Source organism: Platalea leucorodia (assembly GCF_965183815.1).
Source record: "Platalea leucorodia genome assembly, chromosome: 1".
Taxonomy (NCBI): domain Eukaryota; kingdom Metazoa; phylum Chordata; class Aves; order Pelecaniformes; family Threskiornithidae; genus Platalea; species Platalea leucorodia.
Genome location: NC_138823.1, coordinates 27,616,787 through 27,631,393, shown reverse-complemented (window position 1 = coordinate 27,631,393; position 14,607 = coordinate 27,616,787). Strand labels below are relative to the sequence as shown.

The 14,607-nt window shown below is 40.3% G+C and overlaps 1 protein-coding gene across 5 annotated transcripts in view; it reads right to left on the bottom strand.

Annotated features, from left to right (window-relative positions):
* RUNX1T1 (RUNX1 partner transcriptional co-repressor 1) overlaps positions 1-14,607 on the bottom strand; it is a 116,030-nt gene that overhangs the window by 47,172 nt on the left and 54,251 nt on the right. For 4 of the 5 annotated variants that reach the window (XM_082326794.1, XM_082326796.1, XM_082326797.1 and 1 more), the window contains 2 exons: positions 5,446-5,583; positions 1,464-1,705 (listed from right to left, as the gene is read on the bottom strand). In XM_082326794.1, coding sequence (XP_082182920.1) covers positions 1,464-1,705; positions 5,446-5,583 — 380 coding nt within the window. Of the gene's footprint in view, positions 1-1,463; positions 1,706-5,445; positions 5,584-6,220; positions 6,287-14,607 lie in introns of all 5 variants that reach the window. The other variant, XM_082326798.1, reaches the window with a different exon arrangement.

Here is a 14,607-nt window from a genome sequence, read left to right as displayed (position 1 = left end):
TTTTTTTTTTTTTTAATTTTCTATTGGAGCCTCTTGTAATTTTGTTCCCAGTGCAGAAGTGGTAATTAACATGCACACAGAAAAAGAATCACACTTTCTAAAGGCACATTCCTCGTTGTTTGAGGAAGAAAAATGCTCTTTGCCTCTTGTACTTATAAAGAGGATTGGTTACTACATTCTAGGCTATGTAGGAAAGTCATTACTTTGCAGCTGAGGGCATAATCACAAAGACCACATGCTGCACAGGGCTGACCAAGGGAATAACGTGATATGTGGACATTCTAAGGAAAAGGTCCTAATTTGCTCCTCAGAGCTCAGATGAAGGTAGAAATCAACTGTAATTAATAGTGGGCAAGCACTTCTGATCTGAAAATCAAGGGCACGTAGATGCTCCCAAAGATGTCTTTAGTTTCTTTACTAGTTCCCCTTTCCACAGAGGACTATGTGACAAGCAAAAACCACATTAAACAGACATTTTGGGTATGGAAGCAAATGGAGAGTAGGACTTACTGAAGTTACACTGCCTACATTAAACTTCCTTTTGACACAGACTCAAGTGAAGGGGTATCCAGTGCCATCATGTAGTGTTTTGTGAAGATACAAGCAGAGGACACCTGAGCCCTAGTACTAAACAGTGCTGGCAGTCTTTGCTCCAAATGAAGTCAATGGCAACTGCAGCTGCTCAGAACAGACGTAAATTAGAGCACCACAACAGCATTTTTCCTGGCTCATCTAATTACTGCTGAAGGAGATACATGGGGCACAACAATGTCTGGCAGAGAGGAGGCTTTACTGGGAATAGAAAAAATCCTGGTCCAGATTCACAACAGTTTGTCTGTAAAACAGCAGCCCAACTTGACAGATGTAGGTAAGAAAAAGCTGAAATTATCATTCAGCCATATAATCACATAAAGATAACCTTATAAATAAGGTGACCTAAGCAGCAGCAATGCCCTGTCAGGTCCCTCATTGTTGCATTCAATGAATACTGAGGAAGGGTTTTCTACTGCGTAACCGCAGTCCAAACATATCTTCAGCTCATGCTTTTGACCAGTATTCTGCCACTATAGATACAGGACACACTCCTTTCCCCAGCCATCTAAACCAGGCAAGCCAAACCATATTTTACTACATTACATAATTCAAGATATGTCTACATTAGGGGTGCTGCCAGTATAGAACAAAAACTCTTTCACACCATTATGGCATAATACTATACTGGCAAAAAGAGTCAAGTCTGTATCTGGTTGGGAATAGCTGCCACTCATGGACAGCTAGTCAAGTTACTCATGTTAGCTCTGGCAGCAAAAGCCAGCACTTCATTCTTGCACGTTTGGTATCCTTAAAGTATGATATATGCAGTGTATGTGACCCACTCTTTTATATAATAAACATGTCAAGCATAAAAGAAGGAAAAGAAGAGAAAAAGATCACAGTTATTATATCATTGTTTTTTTGCTTACCACAAGTCCTAGCACAAGGGTACGCACTCTCTCCCCAATCTCTGGTGAAATGTCATTGCCAAACTGCTGTAAGGTTGTAAGAAATCTCTTCAGTTTGCTGAGTTGCCTAGCTCCACAAGCTGGCGGTAACTGCTGGTTAGCCAGAGAAGAGGAAGAGGAAGAGGATGGCCCATTGCTAAAGCCATTAGGAGGAGATGGAGCTCCATTTAACGCTGTTGGCGAATGGCTAGTGCCATTGGTTACTGAAAGAAAAAGAGAGAAGGGAGGATAAAATAGAAAGAGGGTGGGAGAGAGAGAGAGAAAAAGAAGACAGAGGGGAAAATCCATCAGCTTATGTTTTCTGTGCTTGACCTCAAAATTAATTAAGTTGCACAATCAAAGATAATTAGCCTTTTGACAGAGCGACACTCTGCAGTTTATATCAATTTCCCAGTAGCTGGTACTGAACTGTGTATAGACTGGAAGTAACAGCAGCTGCCTCTCACACAGCCCCCCCAAAGTGCTCCTGGACCTGAAAAGCATCGTTTGAATACCAGCCTTTTGTCAGAGGATTTTAAAAAGAGAGAAGGGGAAACAGAGACAGAAAGAGCATGAGTGCATGTATGACTGAAGACAAAAAAAATTGCTCTTTGGGGTAGAAAAAAATGTGCAGACATATTTCACGAAGCCTCAGTTTATCTCTGAATATTTTTACTTGTGTTTTGTACACACAACTGACAGCTGTGTTTATAAAACAGGACTTTCACGTTTTAACCTTACACCACCCAATGAGAAGGTTATTTTTTCCAATACAGATTTCCTAGCTGCTAACATACGGAGCACACGAAGTTATTTGTGCAGGTACAAATGGTGCCATGCTCACTGTGGCCTGAAGCCTTGCAGCTAGGGCATGAAGCTAGACTTCTGAAGACTTCTCAGAGACTACGAGCAAATCACTCGGCTTTCATGTGCCAATACCATATCTCTAAAAAGGATAGGAAAGCATTCCCCTCCTGTTGCAAGGTTGTTGTGAGAATAACTATCTAAAGTACTAAGCGTTCAAAATTTATGGCAACGATATTCATGCAGACATACTGAAGACAACAACAGACAGTTTTTGGCAGCGACATCGGTTTGATTCTTATCCACACTCCAGAAGAGAGAAGAGAATCAAACTGAGGACATCCTTTTCCACCCAGGTTACTTGGAACAGCAACAGTCAAACACACTCTGTTGAGGTTGTTTGAGTCTGACTCGCCAAAATGACAGCGAATGGCAAGAAAAAGGACGGCTCCCTAGAACTATGAATGTACCAATGCACTGGCAGCTGTGCTCAGCTGGCCATTGACCTGGAGAAATCTGCTGTTTGGGAATTCACTCAGAACCCATCCCAAAACCCATTAAAAACCAGGAACTTGTCTACAATCAAAAATGCATAGGAATATTACTCTAAATTTCTTCCTATTTAAAAGCATAACCATGGTGAGCTAGCAACTTAAAAGAACTTTCTGTGTTTCTTAATGACTGGCCTCTCTGAAGCCAAACCTCCCTTTCTCTTTGTCACTTTCTTAATCAGTCATCTTTATTTTCAGACAGCAAATCTTTTTTGAGGGTCGACACCTATTACTGGATTTAAATCACTACCCTATTACCAGATTTAAATCACTACCACAATACTTTTGAAGCAGCTTTTGTCCTAATGACTGAATCCCCTTCTGGAGATACTACAGAAAAAGCTATCTGAATGGTTATCTAATTTCTGCTTGTGTTTCACCCTAGTTTTTGGTTGCCTACTCTAGCTGCGTGGGCTAGAGAGAACAAGAAGTGGAAAAAGCAGAAATAGAAAGAAGCTGGCTTCAGCAAGTTCAGCTCCACGTGTAGCTCCAAGCCATGCTCTCTGAGCACTGCAGTAGAGTGAGATATCCGAGTAAACAAATACACCGTGATTGCAAGGAACTTGCATAGCCAAAAGTCATCATACCATGAACTCAGTAAATGAGGACTGGGAAGAATAAGAACATGTCCTCCTCTAGCCTGACACCACCCAACAACTGAGTCACCAGTAAGGGGCTGCCCTAGGCAGAGGGTCAAGAAAGGCTATGATCAAGAAAGCACAGAACAGCAGAGTTCCTAGGATAGATATGAGGAGGGGAAAGGCAGGTAAAACTTCTCCCACAACAAAAGAAATATAGAAATACTCCCCAAATGCAGCTTCTCTAAAACTTTTTTTTTTTTTTTTTTTTTTTTTAAAATAGCCCACCTCATACCAATGATTTTACCTCTTTCTTTATAATGTCTGAATTTGCCAACTGGCAAAGATCTACGTCATTTCTAAAACAAACCCATGTTATTAATAAAACAGAATTTAGCATTTAAAATTTCAAACTAATATAAGTCAAGAGTTTTTAATCATCTAAACCAAAGAAAACAAGCATACTCTTGACCAGAGAACAAGTATGATCTTCCTGGCCTACAGGCATTCCCGCTGTAGTAATAATAAATGTAACAGACACTCCAACAGAAGCGACTGTTTACTGAACAAGCTGGAACCGCTAAGGCCAAACAGTGTAAAGGGCAATTAAAATTAGATTTTTTTTTTTTTTAAAAAGAATTTTAGTCTTCATATAAACAGCCCCAAAAACCCAGCTATGGTTCATACACCTTCCAAAGTGCTGAACCCAATCAAATAAACAAACATCCAGAAATCTTGTGAGTACACTGAATGCTGCAAGAGTGATTAAAGAAGAACACTGTCCTATTACTTTTATGATTGCCAAAGATTACCCTGAAAAAGCTTCATCTGTAAGAGCCCCATCCTGCAAAAACCTAGAAACAATTTAACTTTAGACTGGAGCAACTCCTAGGATGATTCAGGTGCTGGAGTTAAGCAAAACAGACAAATCTTTGCAGGATCAAGGTCACTGGGTTAAATTTGAGTTTACGCAAATAGCTGGCACAAACCCTCCTCGCTGTTTAAATTCGATGTAAATTGTCAGGACAGGGTTCCCTGGGATAAGTAGCACAAAGGCCTCCAGCTGGCCTTCTGCATAGAGGTGAATTTTAAATAAGGCATTTAACAGACAGAAAGGGACTAAACAGACATAGGCAAGACAAATAGAAGATGCAGCCTTCATTCTGTTTAGGCATATGTATTCTACTGTTCTAAAAATGTTTTATTTAAAATGTGAAATGTAAACACATTCTCATGTTTATACTATTACAAGGCAGTATAAAAGAGACCAAAAATTTGCAGCTAAATCTTGGTAAGAGAAATGTGGATCATTTCATGGCTGTGAAAAGAATAGTCCAGACAACATGCCAGATTCAAATCTCAGTTACACTGACACGAATGCAGAGTAATTCCATCAAGACTAGTAGAGTTTCTTGTGCATTTACATCAATAAACTGAGACAGAGATGCAGCCCCAAGTGACCTAAATCAAGTGAAGTGGTCACAGACTAGAAATTTCTAGATAAAACAATAAAAGGCCTTTATTTTTCGTTTTATATCAATATTGACTAGACATTATGTAGCACTTAAAACAGAATTCTTCATTCAGTCATAAGTGGGATGAAGATAAGTATTTTCTCTATGAATTACCCCCACTTTAAAAACAAAAACAAACAAAACCCCTATGTTACTATACAAAAGGGAACGGGACCCCTTAAACAACAGAATGGCATAAATGAGGAGAAGAAGAATTTCTGTACTTCTCACAGAAGGACTGATCTGAGCATTAAGTACATGGGAAACCAGCGCTCACTGTTCTTTGATACTGCAGCCAAGCTGTCAATGAAATAACATCACAACTCTGAGCTGAATGTCTTAATACCTTAAAGATGCGTTAATCTGTTGTGATCTTAGTTTTGCTTTGTTACTTTATCGCAGTACAACCAAATGCTGCTCCTGACATGTCATGCAGGTTTCCCTTCACATATTTTGGTTTCTGACACACAGAATAGAAAGAATATGGAAGAAAAGGAAGAAAAATAGGTCTAATTACACGTTGTGGGCGTGAATGAACTGGTTCTTGGAGCTCCTTGGGTAGTGGGAGGAGGTGGCATGGTTGGAGGCGTCAGCCTGGATTGTGTCTTCACATCCACAGGTGAGTCTGGCATTGTGGAATGCTTCTCAGTGCGATCTGCAACACACACCACAGGAACACACCGGTTTATTTCCCCAAGCACACCCCCTCTGACAAAAACTTAAAAGCTAATGCAAGAAGTGAGCCATTTCAGCATCTGCCGCAAAAGATTACACCTGATTATCTACTCCAGTGTGCTCTTCCCAAATTATATCATCTAAACCTTACTTAAGAAGGTGTAACACAGATGGTAAGACCTCATTTGTAGCAGTGCTGCTTTATCTTTTGTTTTTATTTCTAACATGTACAGATGCTACCTCCCAAGCACTCCTGGAGCTGCAATAATGCCACCTCCCTTCAAGGCTCTCACCTTAACCATGAGGAAAAAACAGAAAGAGACAGGAAGGTAATAAATGCCCTTACGACAGCCCTTCCAGAACTAAAACCTGTAGCTCTTTAGTACAGGTGAGATATTGGCTGGGACATCAGTTGAAGCCAGCTCTCTTCGTGGCTCTTCTTTGTAACACCTGCTGCCCTCTCCATCCCTTCTCTTTGTAATCATGGAGAGATACTTATGTTAAATACCGCGTGTCTCCTGTATTACTTTACCACCCTGCCCCTGCATATTCTTACATTCACCAGAAAAATAAACACAACATACCAACACAGTAAGCCAATCATCACACATACATACCATTGTTTTTTAAAAAGCATCTAAGTTTGCACCTTCACACATTAAAACAACTTTAATGTTCAAAACCTGCAAGATAAATAGAAACAAACCTCCACAACAAAACAAAACAAACAAAAGGCAAAAAGAGGCAGAAAACCTAACAGTTCTCTTGCAACTAAAGATGTAAGACATTTGATATAGAAGCTACAGCAGTATCTTTTTTTTCCAACATCTTTTTGGACACCTCTATGTTAAAATTTTAAAAAACCCACCCAAACCCTTATGTTTCATTTATCGAGAATGGGCAAAACATGACAACATTTACCAACTGAAAGCAAAATTAAGGCTTCCTGACTCATGCCAGGAGTTTAGTGAGCCATCTTGAGTAAACATGAGTAAGATCAAGTTTAGCTTTTAATGGGCATAAGTTAAATTCTTCCATCCCTTCTTTGGGGGGTCGGGGTTATTTATTTTATATGTTGTCCTACACAAGTCTTCCTGAGCTCCATTAAACTGTTTTGCAAAGCAAGTTAAGTGTCACTGCTAATGGGTGAGCATGTAAGTCTGTGGTTTTAACTCACGACAATAGCAAAGTCCGTCATGTTCTACAAATTCTGTCACTCCACGTTGCGACGTGCTTTCTTTGTTCTTACTAACAACATAGAAACTTCAACCAAAATATCATATTTAAAATTTGCCCTAAGAGACACTAAGAGAAATTAAATGCAATGCACATTTAACAAAGGAAGGGTATGTTTAAAAAGAGCCTCAAAACACTTAATTATCAGAACACTTAATTATCAGAAAGTTTAAACCCCCCCACACACACACACACAAATCCCACAAAAATGAACAACGCATAACAGATACCAATCTTTAGCTGCCTGAAACTGAGGAATTATGTCCCATAGATGCAGCGTGTCAGGTATGGCCATTATAAAAACCATCTTCGCCCTTTGTAGAAGTGCCTACAGACGATGCTTCAGTTCTCAGGGAAAGGGAGTCATTTCATATAGAATTTAGAGACAAGCTTGGGGAAGATGAGCAGTGAAACACCCCCAGAAGAGGAAGAGGGCAATATAGATACAGTATTGTAGGATCTGTAGTGTTGATCTAAGGTTAAATAAACCTCAGCTGTGTAGGGAACAGTATCCAAAATGATTAGCTTAAATATTAAGGCTGCTACATAGACAGGTGAGGTTTGATTTGCAAATCAAGCAACAGTAAATTATTACATGCTGGAAAACAAAAGCAAGTTTTTAAATATATTCTATATAAATTTCCTTTCCATATCACTATACTAAAACAGTTAAATCTATATCTTCAACAAGCCATTCATTTAATATAAAGAACTATGAAAACTCGTCTTGAAATGTTAATTGCTTCCTTAATAGCCAAATTCATCTTGCACTCACCTCAACCAACCTCAGCAACAAGGGAATAAATAGCTTTCAGCTCATGTTGCAACAGAGGGAAAGAGGCACAGCAGTGAGCCCAAGCCCTCCTAAATAAAGGCAAATATTTCTGCCATGCCAAGAAAGGAGAGAGAAAGGGAGGCTTGCCAGAGCTGGTGGGGAGATAACAGTGGGAACTGCTGGTCCATCTGGTTTTCATTCTGCTAACACTCACATTGAACTGTTAAGGAAGGCAGTCCAGGTACACAGATTTGAAGCATGTGGGAGCGCAGACACAGGCACAGAGGAGATGGAGGTGGGTGGAAGAAGGAGTGAGAGAAATCGAACTCCTCTAACAGTCTGCTGCTCGCAGCGAGCAGGCACAGCCTGTATCCTCCAATTCAGCTGTTGATAACTAAAAGCGATCCCAAGCCTGTAACCAACTGCACAGCTCCTGCTCCCCTCCTTTGCTGCATTTCAAAGTTCAGGTTTGATCAGAAACGCGCTCAGATTGGAAGGGGGAGGCTTTCCCAAAAAGCTGGCAATGTTTTGTTACTTAAATTGAACACGGTAGTGGGAAATAGTGTGTTGGTTTTGCCCTCCAATTTCAGATTGCCATTCTACTGCGATCCAACCGGTTTTTACTCCCTCGAACAGTGTCTGCCACCCAGTTTGCAGATCGCTGAAATTATCCACAGATGCCTGTACTTCTCCTATAAATCTAATGACATTAGGCTCGATTTTCCTAATTACCTTTCTTTGGACCTCTGAGAGGTAAAAAAACCAACCCTCTACAGGCCACTTACCTTTGCTTAACCTCTCTCTCTCTCCCCTTTGCAAAGCCCTAACCCCCCCTCTGCTATTGTATGACTGCAGGCAGACAGATTTATCTCTGCTTGTCCATAAGTTCCCTAGCCCTTCCTTCTGTAAGGAAATATAAGGGTCCTTTCAAGCACGCCTCAAAACACTTCTAACCAGGGTACAAGATTATCTTGTCAGAGCAGAGACTCTTCGGGGGGGGTGGAAGGGCTTTTGAAGAAGCACAATGAAAAATGCAAAGTTCTTCCACGTGCTTGGAAGACACCACCACCGCCCAGGAGAACAGCCTCTACATCCCCCTTTTCCACCCTCTTTAATAGCAAAACTCCTGCAGGAGCCATTCTGCTCTCACTGCTACTATTAACCTGTTCCTTGCCGCTACAGCTGGTTCCCGAACCTCCGAGGGAGCTATGGGGCTGGGAACACCTGCCTACAGAGGCTCTGCACCTACCACTCTCCCACCACCCACCACCCCAGGGAACCTCAGCAGCTCTGTCTTTAAGACATAGATCTCTCAGGGGATGGAGTGCTGATGGAGCACAAAGCAGAGTCGCTGCTGATAAAAGTGTCACCAGTTCTTGTGATCTGAACTCCTAAACCTTGTAGTGTCTGATACTTCGCCTAGAACTCCAGCTTCTACAAATCATTATTTATTTTTTTAATTAAAAAAAAAAAAAAACAAAAACCAAAAACAAAAAAACGCAAACCTAACAACCAACACTTTTTACTCTAATTGTTGAAAAATAGCCTCATGATATGAAAGCTAAAGGCAAAATGGTATTTAAATCATATTCACGAGCCAAGTTTCCCCTAAACCATGTTATTCCATGAGGGCTTTTATGTATAGACATTTTTCATACAAACTCTCTGTGGATATTCTGCTATCCGTACATTCAGAGGTGATGAGGGTTTGGGAGGGGAAGAAAGAATCCCTCAAAAGGAAAAACTATTTTTTACATGTGAAAACCTGCCTATGTAAGATTTCATGTACATTTGCTCCAGTTTTATAATACAGGAGCACATACATTGAAATTTGCCTGAAATTTGGAAGAAGTTTAAGAAAAACCATGTCTTAAAATTGCTTCATTTCTTAAATTCAAAAACATTTTTATGCTTTTGTGTCAAACCAAACTCCCCATTTGCAAAGCTAGTTCTGATTTTTCTTTCTGTTGGGCTTGACATGTCAAACAATAATCCTGAATTAGCAGGTACACACCAGAAAGTTTCATACAGGCAGCATCCCACAGCATCCCACATTTCAGAGCGCAGGCTGTGTATACAGTGAGAGTAACTTCTTTCAGGTGCAAAGATTTCTTCCACCAAATCCCTCTAAGCAGTGACAGACTTGCGCTCCTTAGCCCAGTTCGGATCAAATGGGGCTGAAACCAGAGGTCCTCCAAACCGGAGGGAAAAGGAGACATCTGTAATTCATTCTGCAGTGTTCACTGCAATCAATTCAGGATGGAGATAGATGGTGAAATAATGGTCTAGTCCTAATCCATACACACAACCCTCTGGTGCAGTGAGAGACTTAGAATAAATTCAGAAAATATGTTTCAAGTATGCAGAGATCTATTGCATTTGCTTTGGATTATATTTTTTATTTTTAAAAAAATAACCAAACATTTTGAAATATACATTCTTGAATCTCTTTTACAGCACAGAGTGAAGAACTGTGATTTTACCACGGAGGTATTTTGCTCCGTTTAAAATTAAAGAATGTTGTCAAACCAACTTTAAATTATTATATTTCTTCTGTGGATTTCTTGGTTCATGAAACTATACTGTTCTTGTCATTCATTCAGTTTTTATGGTAGGAGTTCTTTTTATCACTATATTTAGCTGTTAGGTGAACACTGATATTTACCGTAAGCGCAGCCAGCTTCTGAAGACAAACAGGGTACAGACAAAGTAAAACGTGCAGGAGCAGGGGCAGAGAGAGATGTGCATGTATTCAAACCCATTTACTTCCTGTACCCTAAAAGATTTAGACCATTTTTAAAACAAGGCGGTCTTTCATATATGGCAACATTTTAGCTCACGTGGCACCCTTCCAAGTCTAACGCATCAAGGAAAGTTGATGTATGGAACAAAATATGGAATATATAAATACTTTACTGATACCATTTCAATAGCCAATTCAATGTCAAGCATTTCTAGGAGCGGTGTGTTTTCAATTTCCTTTTTTAAATGAAAAAAAGTATGGTATAATACGCTGTGGCATTTATTTTACTTTTAGTTAGTGCAAACAGTTCCAGATGTATATTCAGGCATGAAAAGATTCTTAAAAGACGCTCTATATTGATTGTACAGTACTTACTACTTCTGTGCCAACATGTTAAAAATAAAAATAAAAACTGCCAAATTAGAAGAGCCCATTGTCTTGTTTCCTTTAAACTCGCAGAAAGAACCAACCCTGCATATGACACAAGGGATTAGAACCTGCCTCCACCACCCAAATGATATGAATTGAGACCTAAATCTGTGGGATTTAATACTAATGATGGTTACCTAGATGGCATTTTGATTCTTTTGACAGGGATCACATGGAATTTGCAAGCAGGTAACTACAGGTTGTGAGTCACAGTAGTGACAAATGGGGAGACAGAAACCCGTAAGTCCACCTAAGAGGACAAATTACGTAGCTCTTTCATCCATAATGCTATCATGCTATATATATCAGTAAAGAACCTTCCCTCCTTCAGATTTGGCCAAGCCATGCAGCACCGTTACAAGGCAGTGTTTGTGGAGACCCACAAGTCCCGACTCTCAGACCTGCCACTACGCAGAACAGGACAATATTACAAGGTATCTGCCTTGGTTGAAAAGGACTCATTTGAGAATGCACGGTATAAGCCTGATATATATGGTAAAGCCTACCCACCCCGTGCACTGCACACCTGGGGAAACCTGGAAATCCTAGGATGAAGCCATAAACCACAACATTTGGAGGACACCGCTGCAGACCCTCTCCCAGCCGAGCATGCTTGGGACTTGTCTGAGACCCCTCCAGTCTTCATTCCGTTCACCTCTTGGCCCTTTTGACTTTTTTCTTAATGAATAAACAAGGACCTAAACACAATGAATGTTTTTGTGCTATAAACAACTGATCTCAAACAGGCATAACATAGACATAACTTTCTGTCAGCACCAGATGCAGTCACGTTATTGGCCCAGAAGGAAAACATCGCCCCGTTTCCAGTTACCCAGTGGAAAACTTTTACTCCCTAGGTGATCCGCAGAAGGGCAGTATCAGAAAGCAGTTCAGACACTCAGACTCTGTCTTTTGTCACAAAACATCATCCCTGCAGGCTTTATCCACCAGGAATGAGAAGGCACGTGGGGCAAGTGATGGACATGCACAGCAAAGTTTTCAAGATGACATAACATTTCACTGCCCCGTTAGCACACTGGGTATGAAGCTCACATACTGAAGATGACCTTTTTGCAAGAGCAATATCACAACTTTACTGCAGTCTTATCTTGGTTCTCCTCTGCTCAGATAGTTGAACATTTCATATCACCAGCTATTCTTCAGAATAAATGAAAGCACACTCAGTTTACCCATTTCTTCTCTTTTAATATGCAGGAGCTAGAAGAAATTCTGCATCCTGGGAGTTCACTGAAGTTATCTCAGGCCAAGTTATCAGAGCTTTCTTCAGATGTGCTAAAAAAAGCCTTGAGAATAATGCAATCTCCACTCTATCTCCCAAAAGCTGAAAGGGATTTTTGTGCTACCGCCTCCCGGTTTTGGTAGGAAGAGCTTGTGGATGATGTAAAGTAGGTGAGTGACGGACAATGCTTTGCGTCATGTTCTTCATCCATAACGGTACCTTGACTGGTCCTACCATCAGATGCAGAAGCACTCTCTTTCATTTCAGTTCTCTAGGGTGAGAGGTTCTGACTGGCAAAAAAAACACGTCCCACACTCATGACTTAGCAGCTGAAGGCCAGATAGTTACACGTATTATAAAATAAGCAATGCGTGAGTTCAGTCTCAGAGTTGAGACAAAAATGTTATGGCTTGGCTTTGCTTGGGCATATTATTTTCTCCTGAAAGAAATAAACTTGTCTTACCATATAATTTCATTTAAAAAGAGGGAAAAAATTAGAAAAATAATCTTCTCCCTCTCATTTAACAATCTGACATGTTTTGACAGTTTCAAAACTATCATAAATTCACTTTCAGTTATTTAATAATTAAAAACTGACTCCTGTCAGAATTGCACCTTTTTTTAAACACCCCTTTTCTCCTTCCCCCTTCTTGGCTTTGTAAATTTTACCATGTAAAATCGCTTGAACATACAAAGGACCACATGGAAGAATACATTCTAAATCTAGATCTCCTACCACCATAACGGTTTATGAAATACTTTAGCAAGAACAGACAAGCAAAGTAAGGGCCAAATTGTGGCAGCTGCCCTAAGTTTCCATAAGCCCCCAGAAGATAAAGTCTACAAGTTCCCTTGTCATGGCTCAATACATACCAGTTGGCTTTTAACAAAGGCGAAGGCAGTGCGGATTTATTCTAAATATCCCACCGAGCATCATGAAAATGCCTCCATGTATGTATAACTAATACAGTTAATAACCTAATAGCCCCACAATCATTATCAAAATACTATTTTCCTGTTTACATTGTTTCCTGGATCTTTTCTACTTTGGGACATGGTTTAGAGGTGGACCTGGCAGTTAGGAACCTAACAGTCAGACTCTATGATCTCAGAGGTCCTTTCCAACCTTAATGATTCTATGATTCTGTAATTCTACTTCATTTTGTTGACAAGCTACCCAACTAAGAACTGTGTGTTTTGAGTGGTTGTCTTTCACGTCACAGGAACTATTATTGCTATTCCAAAACCAGCTCATTGGACGTTGAGGCCCGAGTGAAGCGGAGGTGCCCACCACCAGCATGAAGAACTCAAGAACAATCAGAGAAGCCACTGGCCAAACCCACTCCCTGGCCTCCCCTACAAGCTACAGAGGTGACAACGCCTCCACATTAACAATCGCTCCCTTTGCTTCTCCTATACTTACAAAGGAAATCGCCGGAGGGTTTTGTGGCTTCCCAAAGGCTCCTCAACCAGTAATTCGTTTCCTTTTTGTACCATCTGCTCTGGAAGACCTACGCTTGTCATGATTTTATGTTATTTGACAAACTACAGATGAAGTTAGACTGATGTCTACCTAAGAAACTCAAATGCCATTAGCATGGAATTGGTATTGTTTGTATGCTCTTACATACTCAACCACACATAGCATGTGTCCTTCCCACCAGAAATAAGAACATTTTCTCTCCCAATGCCAATTAAAATTTCCAAACTTGCTCTCCAGAAGCATATTTATGTTTTTAATCCAAAGTTTGTATGGTCCTAAATTAACAGTAAATACTTCGCTACACACAGCTAAAAGTCTGAAGCAAAATAAATATGAATGCCTTTATTTTTAATGCACTTACATAAATTGTAAAGCATAGCTGTACCCATTTTAGAAAAGTCCTAAGAGAGTACTGATACCAGTATTCCATTAGATTTAACTAGAACTGAAGTCTCCAATACAGACTAGATAAAATAACCTAAAATAACTTATTTAGATTCGGGCCAACTTTAGGTATTAAATTACTTTGCCAGCAAAAAAGTTATTACAGCTGTACTTCTAAAAGGCATCGCTTATATTTATAAAACATGCCAGAAGTCCTTTAGGCTCAAAAAGAATCAAACATGGGTGTAGGAGGTGATATTTTCCATGGTTATACATCTGAAAAGATGACATAGGTACCACCAAGAAGGTAATGGATATACATCTGGCTTTGCTTGTTTTAAAACTGTGGAATTAGTCACGGACAAGTCAACATCCTCTAAAGGTGTGCGGTGGTGTTGGCCAGTCTGGGACAGACTGCTCCTCTCCTCATGGATCAAGCTCCCAAATCCCCGCTCTATCAGATTGTGCCATTTTACCCATCCAAGAACCCAGTTCCTCCCAGTGATAGGACCCCCTTCCTCCGCAGGCCTGGGCACCAAGACCTTACCCGTAAGACAGAAAGCACGGGCAGCCAAACTCCCTCTCCAGCAAGTACCAGTCCAGTCCAAGGAAGGCTGCAAATTTCTGCCATCTAACGCAGACAGCTAAATCAGCAAACTAGACTCCCGATATAATCAGTGAAAAGAAGAGTTAGAGACTCTAATTTATTAATGG